This window comes from Lepisosteus oculatus, chromosome 5 (genome assembly GCF_040954835.1).
Source record: "Lepisosteus oculatus isolate fLepOcu1 chromosome 5, fLepOcu1.hap2, whole genome shotgun sequence".
Taxonomy (NCBI): domain Eukaryota; kingdom Metazoa; phylum Chordata; class Actinopteri; order Semionotiformes; family Lepisosteidae; genus Lepisosteus; species Lepisosteus oculatus.
The window spans coordinates 13,770,554-13,791,539 of NC_090700.1; the positions used below are offsets into that span (position 1 = coordinate 13,770,554).

The window sequence follows — 20,986 nt, forward strand, 5'->3', positions numbered from 1 at the left end:
AAATGCAAATGCATTTAAAAAAAGTTTTTTTTTAAAAAGGCGCTATATAAAATAAAGTTTATTATTATTAATATTGATGATATTCTTCCTCCCAGGACTTGTAAAATTGTTGTTGTTATTGTTGTTATCCCGTAAAGCACTTTGAGAAGCATACTGTCCAGCATATTGTATTTCATTGCACTTTGACAGATCGTCTTATAATCACTTGCTGTTAGAATATCCCCCAAGAGGATATTCCCCCCAAGAGGATATAGAGGATATCCCCAAAGAGGTATCCAGGTAACAGTGAAACGGGCGTACAGCCTAGGGAGATCGCCTGTTTCCCATGTAAATAGTTCCCTGGTTCCGCACCCCTTGGTGTCTCTCTCTCTCTGTCTCTCTCTCTCGGGCCCGAGCTCTGGTTCCGCACCCTTTGGTGTCTCTCTCTCTCTCTCTTGGGCCTGCGCTCTTGGCAGGCTTGTCTTGTGTCTCTCTCTCGACTTGGTGCGGGAGTTCTGCTGGCGGGTGGTGACGGAGAAGAAATAAAGCGCAGTTTTTAACTCCACAAGTTTGAGTCTCTGTGTTCGTTCTCAACGAACTCAAATTCATTACATTGGTGTCAGAAGCGGGAAGATGGACAGTGAACGGCCGATGATGTCGCTCTATTCTCTTGTAAAATAATAAGCTCTACTTATTATTTTACAAGAGAATGCACCTGACAAGCTGGACAGTATGCTTCTCAAAGCGCTTTACAGGATAACAACAACAATAACAACAACAATTTACAAGTTCTGGGAGGAAAAATATTATCAATATTAATAATAATAATAATAAACTTTATTTTATATAGCGCCTTTAAAGGTGGCTCCTCAAAGCGCTTTATAGGATAACCAATGAAACAACAGTGGCTGGGGGTTGAAAATACCTGTGAAATTGGTTTGTTTACAATGTACTGTAGACACAGAGTGTTACACCAACACATTAGCATGTTAAAGCAATTCCATTGAGGAGCCCATAAACATAAACATAATAGATTTGTTCCTTGATATCTGATCTGCAAGGCCATTTGGCTGCAGCGAATGTGAATTCTGTTTGAAAAAATAAAAGTATTTTAATCAAGATTCCCTTTTAAAATTAACGTGAAACAAAACAAAAACTAAAAATAAGATACAACCTACAGACATTCACAGCATAAACATATCTTAAAACATTTACATATATTGTTAAATTATTACTAAATATTTACTTTAAGTTACTGAAACAGCCAGAATAAAATCGTTGCAATTTTGTTCTCGTTTGGAGGTGGGTATATTCTGACAACAATTGATTTAAAGACAATCTGTCAAAGTGCAATGAAATAAAATATTATGGGGGTACCTTTAAAGCGGAGATGACGAAAAAAAAGTTTATTATTAATTTGCTGGACAGAGAGGTCAAAGATAGACAAAGATAACGATTTACGTTGCACTGCCAGATTGTGAATCAATAAAAATATTTAATTAAACACAGGTTTGCGATTTAAATGGAAATGGGGTTGACAGGAACTCTTAATCTAAATAAAAATAAAATAAATAAAACAGATTTAGATAGTTAATAACCACTTTTTATGCGAGAAACATTTTTCTTACTCCTGATCAGCTTAGAAATCTGTGTACGCTGTAAGGTTTTTACTTCCTAATTAAACTTTTAAAATACACATTTCGAATAGAAGCAGCATATGCTGTTTTCTTCCTCCTATGTAGAACAGATCAGCAAGTTTATTTTTCCCCAGTCAGAGGGGTGTCAGATGGTGTCAGCCAATCACCATTCTGAAGCTTACCGTAATCTCTGGGAAGGGACACCCCAGAATTTTCATGTTAGGAAATTATGAAACGCTCGGTTAAAAGCAAGGGAGATTGTCCGTTATAGTGGACATAAAAACAAGAGTTTGCTGCGGCGTTATTGGAAACCCAATTTTAACACAAATCGCCGGCATTATATCCTAGAAGACACAGACTGGCGCCAGACCGGGAGAATGCCCGGAGCATTAAAGGGATTGGAGAGTTTCCAAGTGCTTGTACAATCGATGGAAATGTTCAAATAAATGTGCAAAAGAAATAAACAAATAATTTATTCTTTTATCATATTGGCTAGCTAATGTCCTCTCTTTGCTAGTTACCTGTGGCTGTGTTTCTGTGTTGCATAGCAACAAGTGACTATATTCTCAGGCGGAGGAATGTAAACGGCTTAATTTTCATGTTAAATACTTTTTTTAAATTAAAAATTCATTCCATACAGCAATCGCATATTTGGGGACCGTTTCATAAAACTTTGATGCTTAAAATGTTTAGGAAGAAATGGAAGACTGGTGTGTATTTTTTCTTTAAACTACCAAGACCAGCCATATACAGTACAGTTTACATACAGTACAGTAATATGTTTATGTTCCTAAATTAATATTGTTTATGACCTTCAGATGCGTTTTGCTCCTCTTCTTTTTATGCTCAGCTACTAAAATTTCCCTTTAGTGGTAAAATTCCATATAAATATTCAATACTAAGCGGATTAAAACTTGCACAGTAAAGAGATTAAATGATTAAATCTTTTCACTACCGACCAATACACCACGAGTGCCTCTGTCGGTCATTTTGGCCAGCCAATCACTTACTGCGGTAGACTGCGGTGGCTTGTGGGTAGTTGCCCGCGGTACGGGTTTGTACCGTGAACTTTGAATGGCTGCATCTGTACTTTACTAAATGTAATGTATTGCACTATTTCTGTTAAATCGTACTTTCAACGTATATAGTTTATTTGGATGTTTTAAGTATTTTCTATGCTTTTCACAGAAAGCTCAGTAAAAAAAATAAAAAACACAGTTACGAAATATAATTCCAAGATAAGGTACTAAAAAATCATTGATTTTATAACTAAAAATTATTATAAATCTTTTAAAAATATCAAATAAAGTGTAAAATTTTGTAAAAAGACTATGTTTTTTTACGTTTTGCAATTAATTCTCATACAGAGCAAATGATTACCCATAATATGGCTACAGCATACATATTAATATTAAAAACCAGATGTGAAATTATCAGTTAAATAATTATGTGTGTAAAATAAATGAAAATATTGTTGATGATTTACCAAAATATTTGTTATGTATAATGCTGTTGCATTCTAAAAATAATTTAATAAAATACCAACTATAAAATGCAATTCCCACATTAAAGAATTGAATGCATGACTTAAATGGATTTTATCATGTTAATGAATCTGAAAATACATTTTCAGAGTAATTTATTTTCATTAAATAGAAAACATCCCATCATACAATAGAATACAGAAAAGAATTACTGAGTTAAGGAAACCTTCATTGATTGAAATAAATTAATGCAGTTTATCTTGCTGCTAATGCACAATCCACCCTACCAAAGTCTGAGAAAAGCTGCAGTCCACCTAGAAAAAACATTATTAAAGAGGTGCTCACCACATTCCTCAAATGAGAATAAAAGTAGCTTGATATTGCTTTCCACGTGTTGGCATCTAACTTTATAACACCCAGACAAATGGGATGAAATACATTGTCAAGAGGGATACTAATTACTCATTCAAGCAATTGCTTTGGCTTTTGTCAAAATGACTAATGAACTGTGTACTGTAGCAAGAAGAAATGTGTACTCCTCTTGATCTCTAACTTTTTGTTTCATACTCGGTTCCTTTTGAATATGTTTTTAATTGATTCTTTAATCTCCTCTGTTTTTAATGCATGAATAATAGGGTTCAGTAGATATTGAATGGAGCTTGACAGTGAAGTACTTAGAATTCTAGCATTTGGATGAAGTGTGCTGGTAACTGCTACAAAGTATATTCCTAATAGTGGTAGGTAGAAAACTGCCACCAACATTAGATGGGAAGTACAGGTATTGAATGCTTTCCAGCGTCCTTCTAGTGATGTGATTTTTAATAATACAAATAATATACAAACATAAGATAATATAATCAGTATTAATGGTACAAAGAGTAATATTGCAATACCAATAAAAGCCATTATTAAATTTGGAGAATTGTCATTGCAAGCAAGACGATGCACAGGTCCATAATCACAAAAGTAGCTCTCTATCACAGTTGATCTACAAAAGGACAGTCTAGTAATTAAAACTACTAGAGTAATTATTATCACTGTTGCAAAACTCCATACTATGGTTATTATCACAATCATCCGATTGTTTGTGATGATGATGTGATAATTCATTGGAAAACAAATAGCAACAAACCTGTCATAAGCTAGTATAACAAGAGTGAGAGACTGCATGGTAGGAAATAAAAAGGCAAAAAACATATTGGCCAAACAGGCTTCATATGTGATGAACCGAGAATCAAAGAGAAATGTCTCAATCATTTTAGGAATAAGAGCTGTGCTGGCACAAATGTCTGCTACAGCCAGATTCAAAAGAGCCACATACTTAGGGGTGTGAAGACTTTGCTCCATGTATATAATGAATATAATGAAGGAGTTTTCTAACACACATATGACATAAACAAGGCTCAGGAATATATAATAATATCGTATATACGGCATATTGATAATGCCATTGATATAAAACCCCTGAGGCCGGACAAACAGAGAATAAAGAGGAACTGTTGAATTCAAGGAGCTCATGCCAGATTTGTGTCTTGCAGTTGTGTCTCCAGGATCTGTAAATATAAAATGAAACGGAGTTTAATAAAAAATGGGTCCAAATCAAAACCCTATATATGTAGAATTTTACCAGGTTTTTCAATATTGTGGCTTGAATATTTCTTTCATGTTGACATTCCCAGATCCTCCTACTTTGAAGAGATTTTTATTTACATAAAAATAGTCTAAACTTTAAGTGTGACCTCAAATTTTCTTTAAAATACTAATTTCATGACCAATGTCAGCATAGACATTTCAAGCTTTTGGGTGTTTAGGATGTTTTTTTGTTTCTATTGCCGAAACAAATAAAAAAAACATTTTTTGAAGTGCATGGAGCACACTCACACCAGGCCACTTTTTCCTATAAGCATCACAGCAAGAAAAAAGTAACATACAAACTCAACAAAAATGGCTGTCCAGGAACTGAACCTAGGGCACCACCACAATAATAATAATAATAATAATAATAATAATAATAATAATAATAATAATAATAATAATAATAATAATAATAATAATAGCGCTGATTTTGATGATGATTGAGTTTGGCTTTAATGCATTTATACATTCAAAAGATAACTAATGTGGTGTCACAGTTCTTAATATTTTAAGGCAAAATCAGGCTACATTATTGTGCTTCAGCATCTAAATTATTGCACCATTTCTATATGAGCGTATCATGTTTCTGATTCTTTTCTTTCACGTGTTAAAATACATTTGTTTCTTATTAAAGTTGTAAATTCAGTGCATATGGTACCTAAGAAATTTGAAACATTAGATTTCATATACAGTACTCACCTTAACATGTGTGCAAATATTTCTGAAATTGGGAATCTTCCATTAAGTTGGAAGCTATATGCATAAACTGTGATTGAGTACAGCCTTTTATAAATGAAGCTCTTTGATGTCTTTGTTATGAGCTGATGGGGGACTGTTGAATCATCTCTATGTCAACATTAATCATACAGTGCTCAAGAGAACTCAATTTCCCAATAGAAAAGCAAGTTTACTTATGTAATGAACATGAGAAAACTGTTCTCTAGACCAGCTAAGACATAAACAAAGCACAGAGCATATAACAGTGCTTTACATATTGATTGTCAGAAAAGCTATTAATATGAAAGCATTGAGATAGACGAAATCTATCCGAAGACCAGACTCTTTTGCTAATCATGTATCTGTTGCTGTCCCAATGAAGTGTAATTTAATTAGGCATTGTTCAGTGGCATCAGCACTTCCTTGTGGAGATGTGTTGTGCTTTGAAAGTTAAAAACATTTTACACCTTTTATTTTAAACAATAGAAACAACAAAGTAACTTAGAAACTTTTTGTGTTACTCCCTCAGGCATGTCAAATTCATATTCAAATTCATCATATTCACTTGCTTGTCTTATTACACATTAAGGCATTGTCTCCTACTTTCTAACAAGTAATGTTTGATATAAAGTAGAGAATGTTATTGTCATTTAATTTATTTATACAACCTAGGGCTTGTAAATACAGCCTATTTGAACTAAGAAAATAAAACATTTCATTTTTTTCTGTTGTTGTAATAAACTATAATTCATATAATGTACTGAAGTTCACTGGGTGTTACAAGGTGTATTGTACTTCATATATGGATAAAGTTGCTCATGCAAATGTGCCTTTTTTGGCACTGACACAACTTATCACAATTGTTATTTTGTTAAATTGTTTCAGTCAAAGATAAATACTTATTTTCATTTGCACAGCAACTTAACTTACAGGTCTTATGACAAATAAGTTTCCATTAGCTCTTCAGCAGCCCACTGAAATGTACTGTACAGTATAGACAAATAACAAGATGAACTGCCAAATGTTGTAGCTTTCTTTTTCTTCATTTTGTTTTATGCACACCTTACTGTGGACTAACAAATGTCCACAACAGGTTAACAATCTCAGGAACAATTCCCAAATACTCCCACAGTTTTGGAGAACCAACAAAGTGCTGCAGAGACACAACAGGACAAAACATAAAGCTGTTATTGAGGCCAGAAAACTGACAAGTATATAATCTTTTTTATAATATTTTATAAAAAAACTTGCCATGTGTGCTTCATTTGATATGAGTATTCAAAACTATCTAATTAATGTGCTCATAAAATTAAATTATATTTTTAATTTAAGGAAACAAAGTGCACCATGTACATTTGAAACAGCCAAATCCACTTTAAATTTTATGGTTCCTCAAAAGTTATTAGTACCTTTTTATTTAAAACTGTATTTTTGCTTTACAATTCTCCTCAGTTTTTACAATAAATGATGTGATTCAGCATCAGTGGATTTGTGGAAGACAAGGATATATTTAAAATTCGGGCTTTTGGAAATATGGTAGAAAATAATGCATTAATGTAGTCACATATTTGAAGGTAAATCAGAGTTATTAAGACTAGATTGGAAGGTTTTCATTGTTTTTAAATACTCTTCCCATGATGTACAGTAACTTTCAACAGTTCAAATAACAATACACACATAAGATAATGCAATCAGATTCATTGGTATCAAAGGAAAACTGAAAAACATATTCATACATAAATGTGACATGGAGAATTAATTCAGGCTTTTTGATACACAGGTCCTAAAAGACAAAAATACCTTTTAATCTCAATAGAGTTACAGAATGACAGTCTGGTAACTAAACCAACACATCATCCTCAAAAGTTCAGCAGTCAGACTTCATATTATTGCCAGATTCAAAACCAAGCATACAATATAGCAACATACCTGTCAAAGGATAGTACAAGAGACAGTGACTGCATGAAAGTAAAAACATACGCAAAAATCATACTGACCAAGCTGGCTTCATAATGTAGCGCTCTCAGGTTCACATGGGTATGTGCCCTCTCCACTGCCGCCTCCTACCACTGGGGACTCAAACCCGGGCCTCTGGCATCAGTCAACAGGGACCCAGCCAGCTGAGCTAAAGGGAAATCTCCCATCAGCCCGGTGGCTGCGGTCCCTGCTATTCACAGGGAAGGGCGGTGACGTCACCTCTCTGGTAAGCCGGCTCGCACAACCTGCAATGTCGGCCTTATGCGTTACAATATCTTATGAACTAGGAATAAAAGAGAAAGGTCTCAATCATCTTATTAGTAAGGGCTGTGCTGCTACATATGTTATCTATGTTATCCACAGGCAAATCAAAACATGGCCACAAACTTTGGCGAATGAAGTCTTTGCTCCATGTACAGTATAGTACATAAAGAGCACAACGAAACAATTTGCAACACAGTTACAGTACAAGTTTTCCCTAGTTCTCTTTGACAAATATAAATAAACAACAGAACATAGTAATGCTTTACATACAGTATGGTTGCTAATTTTACTTGTTCAGTTTCTATTTTAAAAGAAATTAATTGTAGGAATATCAAATATCAGTCAGGTGATCATTGTTTTGTACTCACCAAAGACATTTGGAGATTTACAAAGAATGAGGAAAAGAAAGTTATCCAAAGTGTTTTTTCAATGTTTAAATCAAAACTCTCTCAGCCTTTTGGATTTGTATGTCACAGGAATCCAGAGTTGTTTGTGAATCACAGTTCTGTGATGTTTTTAGTTTGTGATTTTTGCTTGAAATTTAGCTAAGGAATTTACCTTCTATAGAAATATCATGCTCAGTGTTCTGTGTTCTGTTCTTAAAACACATCAGCATTAATAGCAGAATCAAGAAGGTAAAGAGGAACATGTTTGAGTTTCTACTTTGCTTTTAAAACATTGTTTTCATTCAAGGGTCTCATTAAATCTGAAATCTATTTTATCAAGTACATTTTGATGTAAACTTGAGAATTTTAGTGTATTTAAATCCACTTGATCATCTTGGAAGAATGCAGAATAGAGGGATGCAGTTTCACATGCTAAATTTTGCTATACAGTATTTATCACAATTAAAAAGTCTACAAATATCTACAATAACAAATGAATGAAACTTTCAAATCATTTAAAAATTAAATGATTAAACTAAGTTCTTTAGCATTTTATCTTGTTGTTTATGCACACTCCAACCTACCAGAGGTTGAGAAAAGCTATAGTGTTCCTAGAAAAAACATATCATGTTAAAGAGGTGCTCACCATGTTCCTAGAATGAGAATAAAAGCAACTGGAGACAGCTTTCTGTGTAGTGATATCTAACTATTATTACACCCAAACAAAAGGAATTAACCACAATGTTTTATAACAGACATGATAATACTTACTAATTCAAGCAACGGCTTTAGCTTTTGTCAGAATGAACTGTGTAGCAACAAGAAATTACTACTCCTCTTGATCTCTGACTTTTTGTTTCAATCTCAGCTCCTTTTGATTATTTTTTAAAATGATTCTATAATCTCCTCTGTTTTTAATACATAAATAATAGGGTTCAGTAGATATGGAATGGAGCTTGACAGTGAAGAACTTCTTCTAGCATTTGGATGAAGCGTGCTGCTGGATGCTGTAATGTATGTCCCTAATATTGGTAGGTAGAAAACTGCTTTTGATTATTTTTTAAATTGATTCTTTAATCTCCTCTGTTTTTAATACATGAATAATAGGATTCAGCAGATATGGAATGGAGCGTGACAGTGAAGTACTTAGAATTCTAGCATTTGGATGAAGTGTGCTACTAGATGCTGCAAAGTATATTCCTAATATCGTTAGGTAGAAAACTGCCACCAACATTAGATGGGAAGTACAGGCATTGAATGCTTTCCAGTGATGTGATTTTTAATAATGCATATAATATACAAGCATAAGATAATATAATCAGTACTAATGGTACAAAGAGTATCATAGCAATACTATAAAAAGCCATTATTAAATATGGAAAATTGTCATTGCAAGCAAGACGATACAGAGGTCCATGATCACAAAAGTAGCTGTCTATCACAGTTGATTTACAAAACGAGAGTCTGGTAATTAAAACTACTAGAGTCATTATTATCACTGTTGCAAAACCCCATACTATAGCTATTTTCACAATCATGGCCTCCTAATAATCATATCACAACCATGTTTCTACATTTTCTTTTCAAGGAGAATTCTTACTCTTGAAGCTTTCAAGTAATTCAGCTATTGCGGTCCTACTTTTTGAGCAGTTGGTGTGGGGGAATCTGCTGTCCCAGAAAGGCTCTAGTGTGCACACGATACATTGCTCAAGTAGTTGACAAGTATTGGAAAATAAAGCATAGTTGCTAAGATCAGGAGGGAAGTGCCAGTTTTCATTGCTTTTAAATACTTTCTACCTCAATTAAATTTTCAACAATGCAAAAACAATATACACATAAGATGATGCAATCAGATTTATTGCTATAAAAAGGAAAACTTAAATACATATTTGTGCATAAATATGACTTGGAGAATTATTACAGGCAATTTAATACACAACTCCATGGACAAAGAAATAGCGTTTTTATCACAATAGAGATACAGAATGACAATCTGGTAACTAAACCAACACCCATCCACAATAGGGGAGCCGTCAGAATCCATACTACTGCAGGATTCAAAACCATCTTGCCTCTAGTAATGATCTAATAATTTAATGGAAAGCATATACAGTAGCAAAAAGCTGTCAAAGGGTAGTACAAGAGTTAGTGACTGCATGAAGTTCACTAACACAAAAATGATACTGAACAAGTTGGCTTCATATTGAATAGAGTAGGGTTCGAAGGGAAAGGTCTCAATCATTTTAGGATTAAAAGCTGTGCTTCTACCCATCTCAATATAATTGAGCCAAATTAAAACATGACCACATACTTTGGTGTATGAAGGCTTTGTTCCATGCACAGTGTTTAATGAGCATGATGAAAAAGGTTGCAACACAGTTACAGTGTAACAGTATTGTCTAGTTCTTTTGCACAATTACAAAATAAACAAAGAACAAGAAATATTCTAATACTTTACATACGTTAGCTATATTTACCAGATCTAATTCTGTTTAACATGAAATGCAACTTGGGAATTTCAAATATGAAGTCACTGCTGTTTTGTACTCACCAAGGTTTCCAACTTGTTTCTTAGCGGTTGAATACAAAACTGTCAAAGCTCTTAATCATTTATTATGTTACTAGAATCCAGAGTCTTTTATTAATCGTGGCTCTGTGATGTTGCAAAATCAAGAAGTTAAAAAGGAACATGTTTGTGGTTCTACTTTTAAAACATTTTATTAATTCACAGATCTTGTTAAATATGAAAACATTGGCTCCTACCTCTTTTATCAAGCACATTTTGATATAAACTACAGAATTTCATTGCATTTACTGTAAATCCACTTGTTCTTTTTAGAGATATGCAACATTTCGTAGAATTAAGAAAAATAAGTTTTCCCTGTTGTGTTAATCTAATTAGAATACAATTCAATAACTGAAGTGTACTATGTGTTACAGGCCACATGATGTGTCTCGTGAAAATTACTGACAATTCAAAATTGACAACAAATTAATATCACGATAAACAATATCTACAATATAAAACAAATGAAACTTCAAAATACCAACCAATACTAAAAGATTAAATGAGATGATTCATCTTGGCTTTGATCAAAATAACTAATAAACTATGTAGCAGCAAGAAATGACTAAATCCTCAGCATCATGTTCGGTTCCTTTTTATTATTTTTTTAAATGATTCTTTGATCTCCTCTGTTTTTAAAGCATGAATAAAAGGGTTCAGTAGAGATGGAATGGAGCACGACAGTGAAGTACTTAGAACTCTGATATCTGGATTAATTTTGCTGGTTATTGTTGCAAAGTATATTCCTAATATTGGTAGGTAGAAAACTGCCACTAACATTAGATGGGAAGTACAGGTATTGAATGCTTTCCTACGTTCTTCTTGTGATGCAATTTTTAATAATGCAAATAATATACAAATATAAGATAATATAATCAGTACTAATGGTACTAAGAGAACTGTTGTAATATTGAAAAATGCCATTACTAAATTTGGATATTTATCATTGCAAGCAAGATAATACACAGGTCCGTGATCACAAAAATAGCTCTCTATCACAGTTGATTTACAAAAGGATAGTCTGGTAATTAAAACTACAGTTATAAGTATTATTGTTACTGCAACACCCCATACTGTGGTTATTATTACAATCATCCTATTGATTGTGATGATTATATGATAATTCAGTGGAAAACAGATAGCAACAAACCTGTCATAAGCTAGTATAACAAGAGTGAGAGACTGCATGGTAGGAAATAAAAAGGCAAAAAACATATTGGCCAAACAGGCTTCATACGTGATGAACCGAGCATCAAAGAGAAATGTCTCAATCATTTTCGGAATAATAGCTGTGCTCGTACACATGTCAGCCACAGCAAGATTAAAAAGAGCCACATACTTAGGGGTGTGAAGACTTCGCTCCATGGATATAATACATAAAATTAATGAGTTTCCCATCACAGATATAACATAAACAAGGCTTAAGAAAATAAAATAATATCGTATGTATGGCATATTGATAAAGCCATTGATATAAAATCCCTGAGGTTTAACAAAAAGGCTGTAGACAGGAGCTGCTGCGTTAAAGGAGTTCATGGTAAATGTGTGTCTTGCAATTCTTTTTCCAGGACCTGTAAATAAAAGATGAACTCCGGTTTAATAAAAAATGTGTCCAAATCTAAACCATATATCTATCTGATTTTTCAGGGCAAATAAAATATTGTGACTTGAATTTTCCTTGCATGTTGAAGGCGGGTTTTATTAAGAGACAGTCTAAAGATTAAAAAAAACCTCTAGTTTCTCTTTAAAATACCAGTTGTATAACAAGTGTAAGCATTGAAATTTCAAGCTATGTATTGATCTTATTAGACAAATGAAAAAAAACTTTTTTTATGGTGCATGGAATAGCAATAAAATTTGAATGAATGGTATGCAGATTTGGCTATAAAGTCTGATCTACTTTACATCAATTTCCTAACCGCTTTATGTGGTATGTCTTTATTTGGAAAAGATAGGGTACATTATGTCTTTGAGCTGTGGAAAGAAACTGGAGGAAACTGAGGATACCCACATGGAAAATATACTGTACCAGCTTCACGCAGATACCACCCAGGAAAAGCCCTAGCACTATGACAGAGTAATGCAATAATAATAATAATAATAATAATAATAATAATAATAATAATAATAATAATAATAATAATAATAATAATAATAATGTGTTGCATTTACAGCACTGTCTATCTCTTTATGCATTAAAAAAAATTGCTGTATTGTCGCAGTTTATTATTATTAAGACAATATCAGGCCAGCTGATTGTGCCTCAACATCTAAATCATTGTAGTTTCTTTATGATTTTCTCATGTATCATTTTCTTCTTGCACGTTAAATTATATTCTTTTAACTGACATTCTTAATAAGATGCCTATTGTACCTAAGATAATTGAAACATTAGATTTCCAATACTCACCTTTAAATGTGGGTTAATATTTCTGAAAATGTGAATCTCCCAGTATGCTGGAAGCCAAAGCTATCTGCATGAACTTTGAAAAAGTACAGCCTTTTATGCATAATTTTTTTGGTTTCTTTGCTGTGCATGAGCTGTTGAGGGACGTGTTGAATATTCTGCTTGTTAACATTAATCATGCCCAAGAGAAATCAATTTCCCAGTAGAAATGCAACTCAGTGTGAAGGAGAAAGAATGTGAAAAAAATAGAAAATGGAGAGAGAAGCCTTACAGAAGCTGTTGTCATTTTAAAAATTGTTTGTGCACTGTGTGTGTGACTTTACTTATAAGACCTGGCTGTATTGAAAGTCTGTTAAGAATGAATAAATGAAATGATTATATCTCACACTAAAAAGGAGGCTTAGGTACAGTGTTAGTAGTTCATTAAATGGAGTAAAGTATTATTTTCTTTTTGTTTGGTGTCATTTAGGCTATCCTTTCTACTGAACATATGAGTCCTAAGTGTGTACAGTATATCACAATTTTAGTGACTTGTGTTGTAGAACAGCATGATAAGTTTAAGGACTGATTTCCTGTTGCTCAGCATCTGAAACTCATTTAACAATACATCATGCATATGATTAGCATGTACAATCTATTGCACTCTTTACAGGCAATACTGTATGCAATCCAGTCTGTAATATAATATAAGCAAACTGTTATAATCTCATCCAGAGTTTACTCTGCCTTTTTTATTTAACCTATGGCCTGGAAATACAAAGTGACAAGAAGAAAGTGTTGTTGTAATAGGTTAATTGATATATTTTAAATAGCATTCACTTGGAATAGCAACACCCAAGAATGAAGTACACTGAAAAGATTATGGAGTGTTTTGGTCAAATTTTTCTTAACCTTCATGGCTGAGGGCTGATCTCCTATCAATATGATGAGGAAGATAGGACCCCCGTGCAGAGTGAGGAGTGACCAAGAGGCAACTGCAGAGGTGGGAAGCAAAAATACATATGCGAAGGAGAGAAAGGGATGATGTACATTTAATATTTCTAATGGTTTTAGGTGATGAAATAAGGTTAGCAGTGATTGTGAATTACTGACCACTGAAACTTGCTCTTCTCTACCCTTCTGAACTTTTATTATAAACTCCATAAATTGTTTAAAAAAAAACTACTTTAGCTAAAAGTTCGAATTCATTTTCATCTTAGGTTCAAAATCAACTGCCTGGTAGTGTTAATTTATTTAATATGCTATATACAGTATGCACTATATCTTATTTAGAAAGAAAAGGAATCACATACTGTAGTGACATTTTTTAATTAGTGTTTTTTTTTATTTCGTCCACTGTTCGAATCCATCTCCAGTAGCTAATTGGGCAGAATGTCATACTTTGATGAGATAACTTCTAAACACTACTTAAGAAATTACATTAACAATAAATAATTGTATGTGAGAAGGATAGGTCATTATTAATTGTGAAGAAATTAAAATATAGAATAGGGTGTAGAATCTGTAGGTCTGTACTTCACAATATTATTGCACCGTCAATATTAAATATTTTAACCATTAAGAAATCTACTGTTATTATTTCATTTATTATTAGTAAATCAATACAGGTAAACAAATACTGTATGTTGAATTGTAGATTTGTACTTCTGGAAAACAATAATCAGATTGAAAAAGGAAGATATGTTTTATTAGTCATGTTTGAGATAAAATTATTTTTTTTTACTTGCACAATTATAACAAATTGAAAAAAATACAAAAAACTTTACATTTTGTTTTGAACTTTCCTCACTTTTGCTGAAGTGTTGCTACTGCATCGTACCACTGAAAGCTAATTCATTGTTATTACTTACAGAGATAAATTACACTTCTGGATCAATTACAGTACTAAACAATTACTGGAGCAGGCTTCTGCTTCCTCAAGAAATTCTTAATTTGCTCCATTACCTCCTCAGTTTTTAAAGTGTATATGATGGGATTCAGCAGAGGAGGCAGGGTTGCTGCCAAAGATGTGTTGAGGATTCTGGAGTCAGTGTCCACTGGTAAAAATGAAAAGAACAGTATAAACTTTGCCTATAATTAAATTTGCACTATTATCATTACAGGCCGCTCTGAACACTGGTCCATGATCACAGAAATAACTCTTAATGACAGGAATAGGTTCACAGAATGCCAAGCGTGTTATAAAACCCACTGCAACAAAAAAAATGACCACTAAGGCTAAGTGAGCCGTGCACGTTTTAAATGCCTTCCACCTCCCTTGTGCAGATGCAATCCTGGAAAGAGCAACTATAATGCACACATATGATATAATAATCAATGCAAATGGCAGAAAAATGAAAGTAACAGTATAAACACTGGCTATAGTCCAGTTTGCACTGTAGCTGCTGCAGGCCTCTTTGAACACTGGTCCATGATCACAGAAATAACTCTTAATGAGAGGAACAGGCCTGCAGAATGACAAGCGTGCTATGAACATCAGTACAAGAATAAAATATGAAAAAGTTAATACCCAGCAGAAAACAATTATAATGAACATTCTGGTGTTTGTGCTGATTGTACTACTTCTCAGAGGAAAACAAATAGATACAAGCCTTTCGTAAGACATAACAACAAGGGACAGTGATTCTAAGGCATAGAAAGAATGAACAAAGAACAATTGAGCTAAACATGACTCATATAACACAAGTCTTAAATCAAAAAGAAACTGATGTATACATTTTGGAATAAGAGCTGTGCTAATGCTTAGATCTACTACAGATAAATTAAAAACGGCCATGTACTTTGGTGTATGAAGACACTCTGACAGCCATATTACAGACATTAGAATGATATTAGCTATCAGGGTTGCAAGGTAAATGAAAGCCAGGAATATGAAATAATAATCACTGTGCTGCAGATTCTGAAATCCAGATATCAGAAACCCCACAGTGGTGTTTATCTCCATTGCTGCCAGCTGCTTAAAGAGTGCTTCAAAATCCTCCTTTTCACTTTTCACAGGTTTTTTCACATTCAAACCTAAAATAAAAAATGGAATGGAAATTAAAGGGGATGATAAAACCGTAATATTAACAATGAGTTAATATTATTATTTTAATATTCTAGTAAAACAGAAACAATATGAACATCAAACCTGAAGAGATCTCCTCAGCCGAAATGTTGTGTATCTTTTCTTCAGTTTCCAGCATGGAATAATCATTTACTTGTTCCTTCTCATGAACATCACATGCTCTGTTTCCATTTCATTTGTCAGTAATATAGTTTCAACTATTACAGAATTGAAAGGATATTATGCGGTATGTGAACTTTTGTTTTGTTTATCTATTAATTCTCTATTTTCTATTCATTAAATAAGTTCAGTTAACTAATCTATATGAAATGCAAACCCCAATTTAATACATAAACTCTATTGTAAATTTATTTAGATGTGCTATATCTGTTTCGTACCTGACAAAAAGATGATGCTGAAATTCATTCTGTGTGCTGTCTCTATATCAGCACTCTACCCTAAGCCATACCGTAAAGCACCAGAGCATAGCTGTCATGACATTGTCCTCAAGTGGTTTGACAATTCCTCTGTGTTATAAGGGTGCTCATTTGATACTGAGAAGGTGAGACGGACCTGGAATATGGTATCATGTATGTGATCAGGAAACTAGGCCCTGAGCCCTTGCCTTCCCTGCCTGTTGTGAATTCTTTGAAGAGAATTAATAGGGGAATACCATTGTTTTTACTCAAAGTTATAAGGGAAGAAATACTCAGAAAAAGTAGACTGCTGTGTGACATAAATATGTCTTAAAAACTCTGTGGTATTACTCTGACAATTTTTACTAGTGCTTTTGACTTATAATATGTTTTTCCATACGATAGCACTGAGAATGCTTTTGATTTTCATTGTCCTTTAAATAATGATACATTATTAATTAAGTACTTAAAATTAAAAACTGTTTTGCTCAATACATGCATGTTTTCTATAAAATGGACTATATAGATATTGGATATTCATTAGTATTTTGGTTGAATGACTAACAACAAAGGCTGTAGTATTAGGTCAACATCACCTCACTACTGAGATCAGTATGTTGTACAGTACTGTATGTTGGTTTAAATTAGCAGTCTTTCACAAATCTTAGAATACTATCCTCTTTATGATGAATAAATTCCTTCTGCAGAATACGCTGGTCTGGCACAGATGTACACAAAAATCTAGTAATTATTGCGTACACGCATCTATTTGATAGGAAGATCCTAGGAGTTCTTGACAAGAGATTGTATTTGCTTAAAAGCACTGTGATAAAGATCAATGGCAACCTTACTTCACTACACCTAACTGCCCTGTGACTTCAAGACTGCCCTTCTTGTGGTCTTCTTAAGGACCATGTTGAAGGTTAAGGTGTTTGGTCTTCCAGACATGACCACTATAGGATGTGAAGCTCCTTTGATAAGGTGCTTCCATCTTCACTGCAGGAAGTATCCAGTCTCCCACATTGTAATTGCACTCCATTGGGAGACAAATTCCAGGAGAAGTAAGAGCAGGGGGTAGAGTAAAGGTGGGGCTTTGATTCTTTGGGACAGCACCACACCCACTCCAAAATCTGATGCAACCACTTCAACTTTTAAGTCAGAGTCTGATCTGGGTGGTGAAGGATCAGAAGTGAAGTGAATCACTTTTCAGATCCTTGAAGGCCTTCTGCTCCTTTGGTGTCCCCTTCCCTTGGCTAGGCCCATCTTTAGGAGGACTAGTGATGGGATCCATGTTTAAACATTTAGTTTCTGATGAAACGGTAGAAGAAACCAGGAAGCGCTAGATGTGTTTGAGAGTGTTTGAGGGTGGTCGAGGTGGGGCAGTCCTTACTGTTGCAACTTTGTTTGGGTGCATCTATGGACACATCAAGGAGAGCAGCTAGCACCACCTCAGGCTTGTGAAACTCAAACTTTCCCAGATTGCCACAGAGGTGGTGCTCCATGTGTCACAGGAGGGCCTGCTGGACATGTCTGGTATGTTCAAGTTCAAGTTTATTGTCATTATACTCATAACAGGTATATAGTACAACGAAATGAGATTTAGCTAGCTCTCAGATGGTTAGTAGTGCAAACAACAATACAATTGTGCAAGAAAAGAAAGACAGAGACAACAAGCAATGTGCAAAACAACAACAGGCAATGTGCAACAACAGATAATGTACAAAACAACAACAGGTAACAGTTAATGTGCAAAATAACAACAGATGTGCAAAATCATACAACAGAATGAAATAAAGGATACAGAATTATGGAGAGTAAACGTCTTAACATGTGAGGTAGAGGTAGATTTCAATGTGCATTTGAGTTTTGATAAAGAGAGAAGGTGTGAGAGACGCTGGGAGTTTAACAGTTTGATTGTTGGGGGGGGGGGGGGGGGGTAAAAACTCTCTGGTAGTCTGGACCCAAATGTTCCGGTACCATTTTCCAGATGGTTGAGGGTCAAACAGTCTGTATCTGGGGTGTGTGGTGTCTTTGATGATGCTTAGAGCTTTCCTCAAGCACTGTCTGTCATAAATGTCCTGGATGGATGGGAGAGCAACCCCACTGATGGACTCAGCAGTTTTCACCAACTGCTGTAAGGCTTTGTGTTTAGCAATACTGCAGTTGCCATACCACACTGTGATGCAACCTGTTAGTATGCTTTCTGTAGTATATTTGTAAAAGTTAGTGAGAGGGAGATATCTTAGTCTTCTTCAACTATCTTAGGAAGTACAGGTGCTGTTACACTTTCTTAATCAGACAAGTGGTGGTGAGAGACCACGTGAGGTCCTCGGTGATATGGACTCCAAGGAATTTGAAGTAACTGACCCTTTCCACTTCAGTCCTATTGATGTGGATAGGGACATGACCATTTTGCAGTTTTCTGAAATCAACGATCAGCTCCTTGGTTTTGCAGATGTTGAGAGTGAGGTTGTTGTTTTCTCACCATATTGTAATGAGACTGACCTCTTCCCTACAGGTCCTCCCATCATTGTTTTGGATCAGACCTACAACTGTGGTATCATAGGTAAACTTGCAGTGCAACAGAGCATTGGGCTAAGCACACAACCCTGGGGGACCCCAGTGTTCAGAGTTAGTGTGCTGGAGGTATGGTTTTCAAGCCTGACAGCCTGGGGTCTGGCTGTCAGGAAGTCCAGAATCCAGTTGCAGAGGGTGGTGTCAAGACCCAGTGCACTGAGTTTCTTGACTAGTTTCTCTGGAATGATGGTGTTAAAAGCTGAGCTGAATTTAATGAATAGTAGTCTTGAGTAAGTATTCTTTTTATCCAGATGGGATAGGGCAGTGTGTATGGCAATTGAGATTGCGGCATCTGTTAGGCAGGTAGGCAATTGATACGGGTCCAGTGTGTCTGAAATGGTGTCCCATGGCCAGCCTCTTGAAGGACTTCATGATAAGAGGGGTTAGTGCCACTGGGCAGTAGTCATTAATGCATGTCACTGTGGTTTGCTTTGTTATTGGGATGATGGTGGTTGTCTTGAAGCAGCTTGGGCCAGGGACAAGTTGAAAATATCTATGAATACAGCTGCCAGTTGTTTGGCGCAGAGACTGAGGACATGACTTGGTATGCCATCAGGTTCTGAAGAGTTCCTGAAGGTTCTGAGAGTAGATCAGAATATTGTCTACATTCACCACCACAAATCCCTCCAGGAAGTCCTGAAAGATGTCCTTTATAAAGTTCTGGAAGATGGTTGGGACATTGCAGAGCTTGGTGTTAAAACCCATCTTCCTTTTGTCTCCCTCCCTCTGAGATTTGTGTCACATTTTTCACCTCTCTCAAGTCAATATATGTGAAAATGCCTGTCTGGCTGGCCCTTTCTTGGAGTGATCGAATAAGTGGTAGTGAGTACCGATTCTTCTTAGTGATCCTTTTGAGAGGCATGTAGTTGATGCTCACATGTAGGGACACATCTTTTTAGGAAAGAGAACAAGATGAGAGGAGAAGGGATGAATGAAGACTGTCTGGAGATTCTCATTGATACTGTATACTCCTTCATGGTCTTGGTCTCCAGCAAAGACAGGGTGAACAGGAGGCCCCTGGGTGGTGTGATACCAGACAGAAAATCAATGGGATAGTTGTATTCATTGTACAGTGCGAGCATTTGTGCTTTTTTGCTGAATACATCTCTAGTTCATAGAATACAACAATCATATAATATAATAGGCATGATGTAAGCATGATGGAAATCCAGGGCACCTAACTGAGGTAGCAATGGGAGACAGGAGCCCCAACAGGTTAGACCCCAGGCCAGAAGCTCCTTTGTAGGCAAGTCCAGGTGAGGTTTATATTCCTGGGGCCATAGGAACCCCAGAATCCATGAGCTGTGTGGAGAAGGAATTCGATCGATTCCCTGTGCAGCACCCTGATGGTCAGGGCTGTGGTCTTTCTCAGAATCTGGCCAGGGACTCCACCATCAGGACTGGGTCACAAGGAAACAAAAGAACGTTCAGCTCCCTGGCAGTCTACAAGTCAAATTCCTTGCTTCACTAGAATCAATGAAAGCTGCAAAATTATTGCTGTCTGATTTCTCGAGTGCTCTGGACAGGTTTGTCGCCCATACAGGGGAGCATGCTGCGGAGCAATATTTTGGAAAATTGGAGTCACACAAAGACAGGTTTCTGAAGCACACAGGGAATTTCACTACTCCTGGTAGCTTAATGTCAGAGCACTGAATTAGTGGCGTTTCAGGCTTAAACGCAGTTGTTTACTGAAGGATGATTTGACGATTTGATCCCCTGATTAACAAGGAATGGGACCAATGGATTGGCAGTCTGACCTAGTCTGCATGGTCTCAGGTGGAATGCGAGCACTCGTGTGAATGCTGCAGTTACCCGTGGCAACCAAAGGCAGTGAGCTGCTCCCAGCCTGGACGTAACAGTTAGCTACTATTTTTGCTTACTGTGTCGGTGCCACA

The 20,986-nt window shown here is 35.3% G+C and overlaps 3 protein-coding genes across 3 annotated transcripts; all 3 read right to left on the reverse strand.

Moving 5' to 3' along the window:
- Window positions 1-3,661: 3,661 nt before the first annotated feature.
- LOC138239121 (olfactory receptor 1-like) lies at window positions 3,662-4,618 on the reverse strand. Its single transcript, XM_069189753.1, has one exon. It carries the CDS (start codon window positions 4,616-4,618, stop codon window positions 3,662-3,664), a length of 957 nt encoding a protein of 318 aa, XP_069045854.1.
- Window positions 4,619-11,224: 6,606 nt separating this feature from the next.
- On the reverse strand, window positions 11,225-12,181 carry LOC138239072 (olfactory receptor 1500-like). The gene has a single exon (XM_069189700.1). The coding sequence runs from the start codon at window positions 12,179-12,181 to the stop codon at window positions 11,225-11,227; it is 957 nt and encodes a 318-aa protein (XP_069045801.1).
- Window positions 12,182-14,936: 2,755 nt separating this feature from the next.
- Window positions 14,937-16,524, reverse strand: LOC138239073 (olfactory receptor-like protein DTMT). Its single transcript, XM_069189701.1, has 3 exons — window positions 16,484-16,524; window positions 15,408-15,982; window positions 14,937-15,088 (listed from the first exon to the last, which is right to left on the reverse strand). Exons 1-3 carry the CDS (start codon window positions 16,522-16,524, stop codon window positions 14,937-14,939), a joined length of 768 nt encoding a protein of 255 aa, XP_069045802.1.
- Between the last annotated feature and the right edge of the window lie 4,462 nt (window positions 16,525-20,986).

Excerpts from the sequence above, each read along its gene's own strand:
- LOC138239121 (XM_069189753.1), bottom strand. The coding sequence starts at position 4,618 with ATGAGCTCCTTGAATTCAACAGTTCCTCTTTATTCTCTGTTTGTCCGG.
- LOC138239072 (XM_069189700.1), bottom strand. The coding sequence starts at position 12,181 with ATGAACTCCTTTAACGCAGCAGCTCCTGTCTACAGCCTTTTTGTTAAA.
- LOC138239073 (XM_069189701.1), bottom strand. The coding sequence starts at position 16,524 with ATGAATTTCAGCATCATCTTTTTGTCAGGTACGAAACAGAT. Across the intron at positions 15,983-16,483 it reads TTGTCAGGTACGAAACAGAT|CACTGTGGGGTTTCTGATAT; the intron begins ATAGCACATCTA and ends GGAGATAAACAC. Across the intron at positions 15,089-15,407 it reads TGCAAACTGGACTATAGCCA|TGGACACTGACTCCAGAATC; the intron begins GTGTTTATACTG and ends CATTTTTACCAG.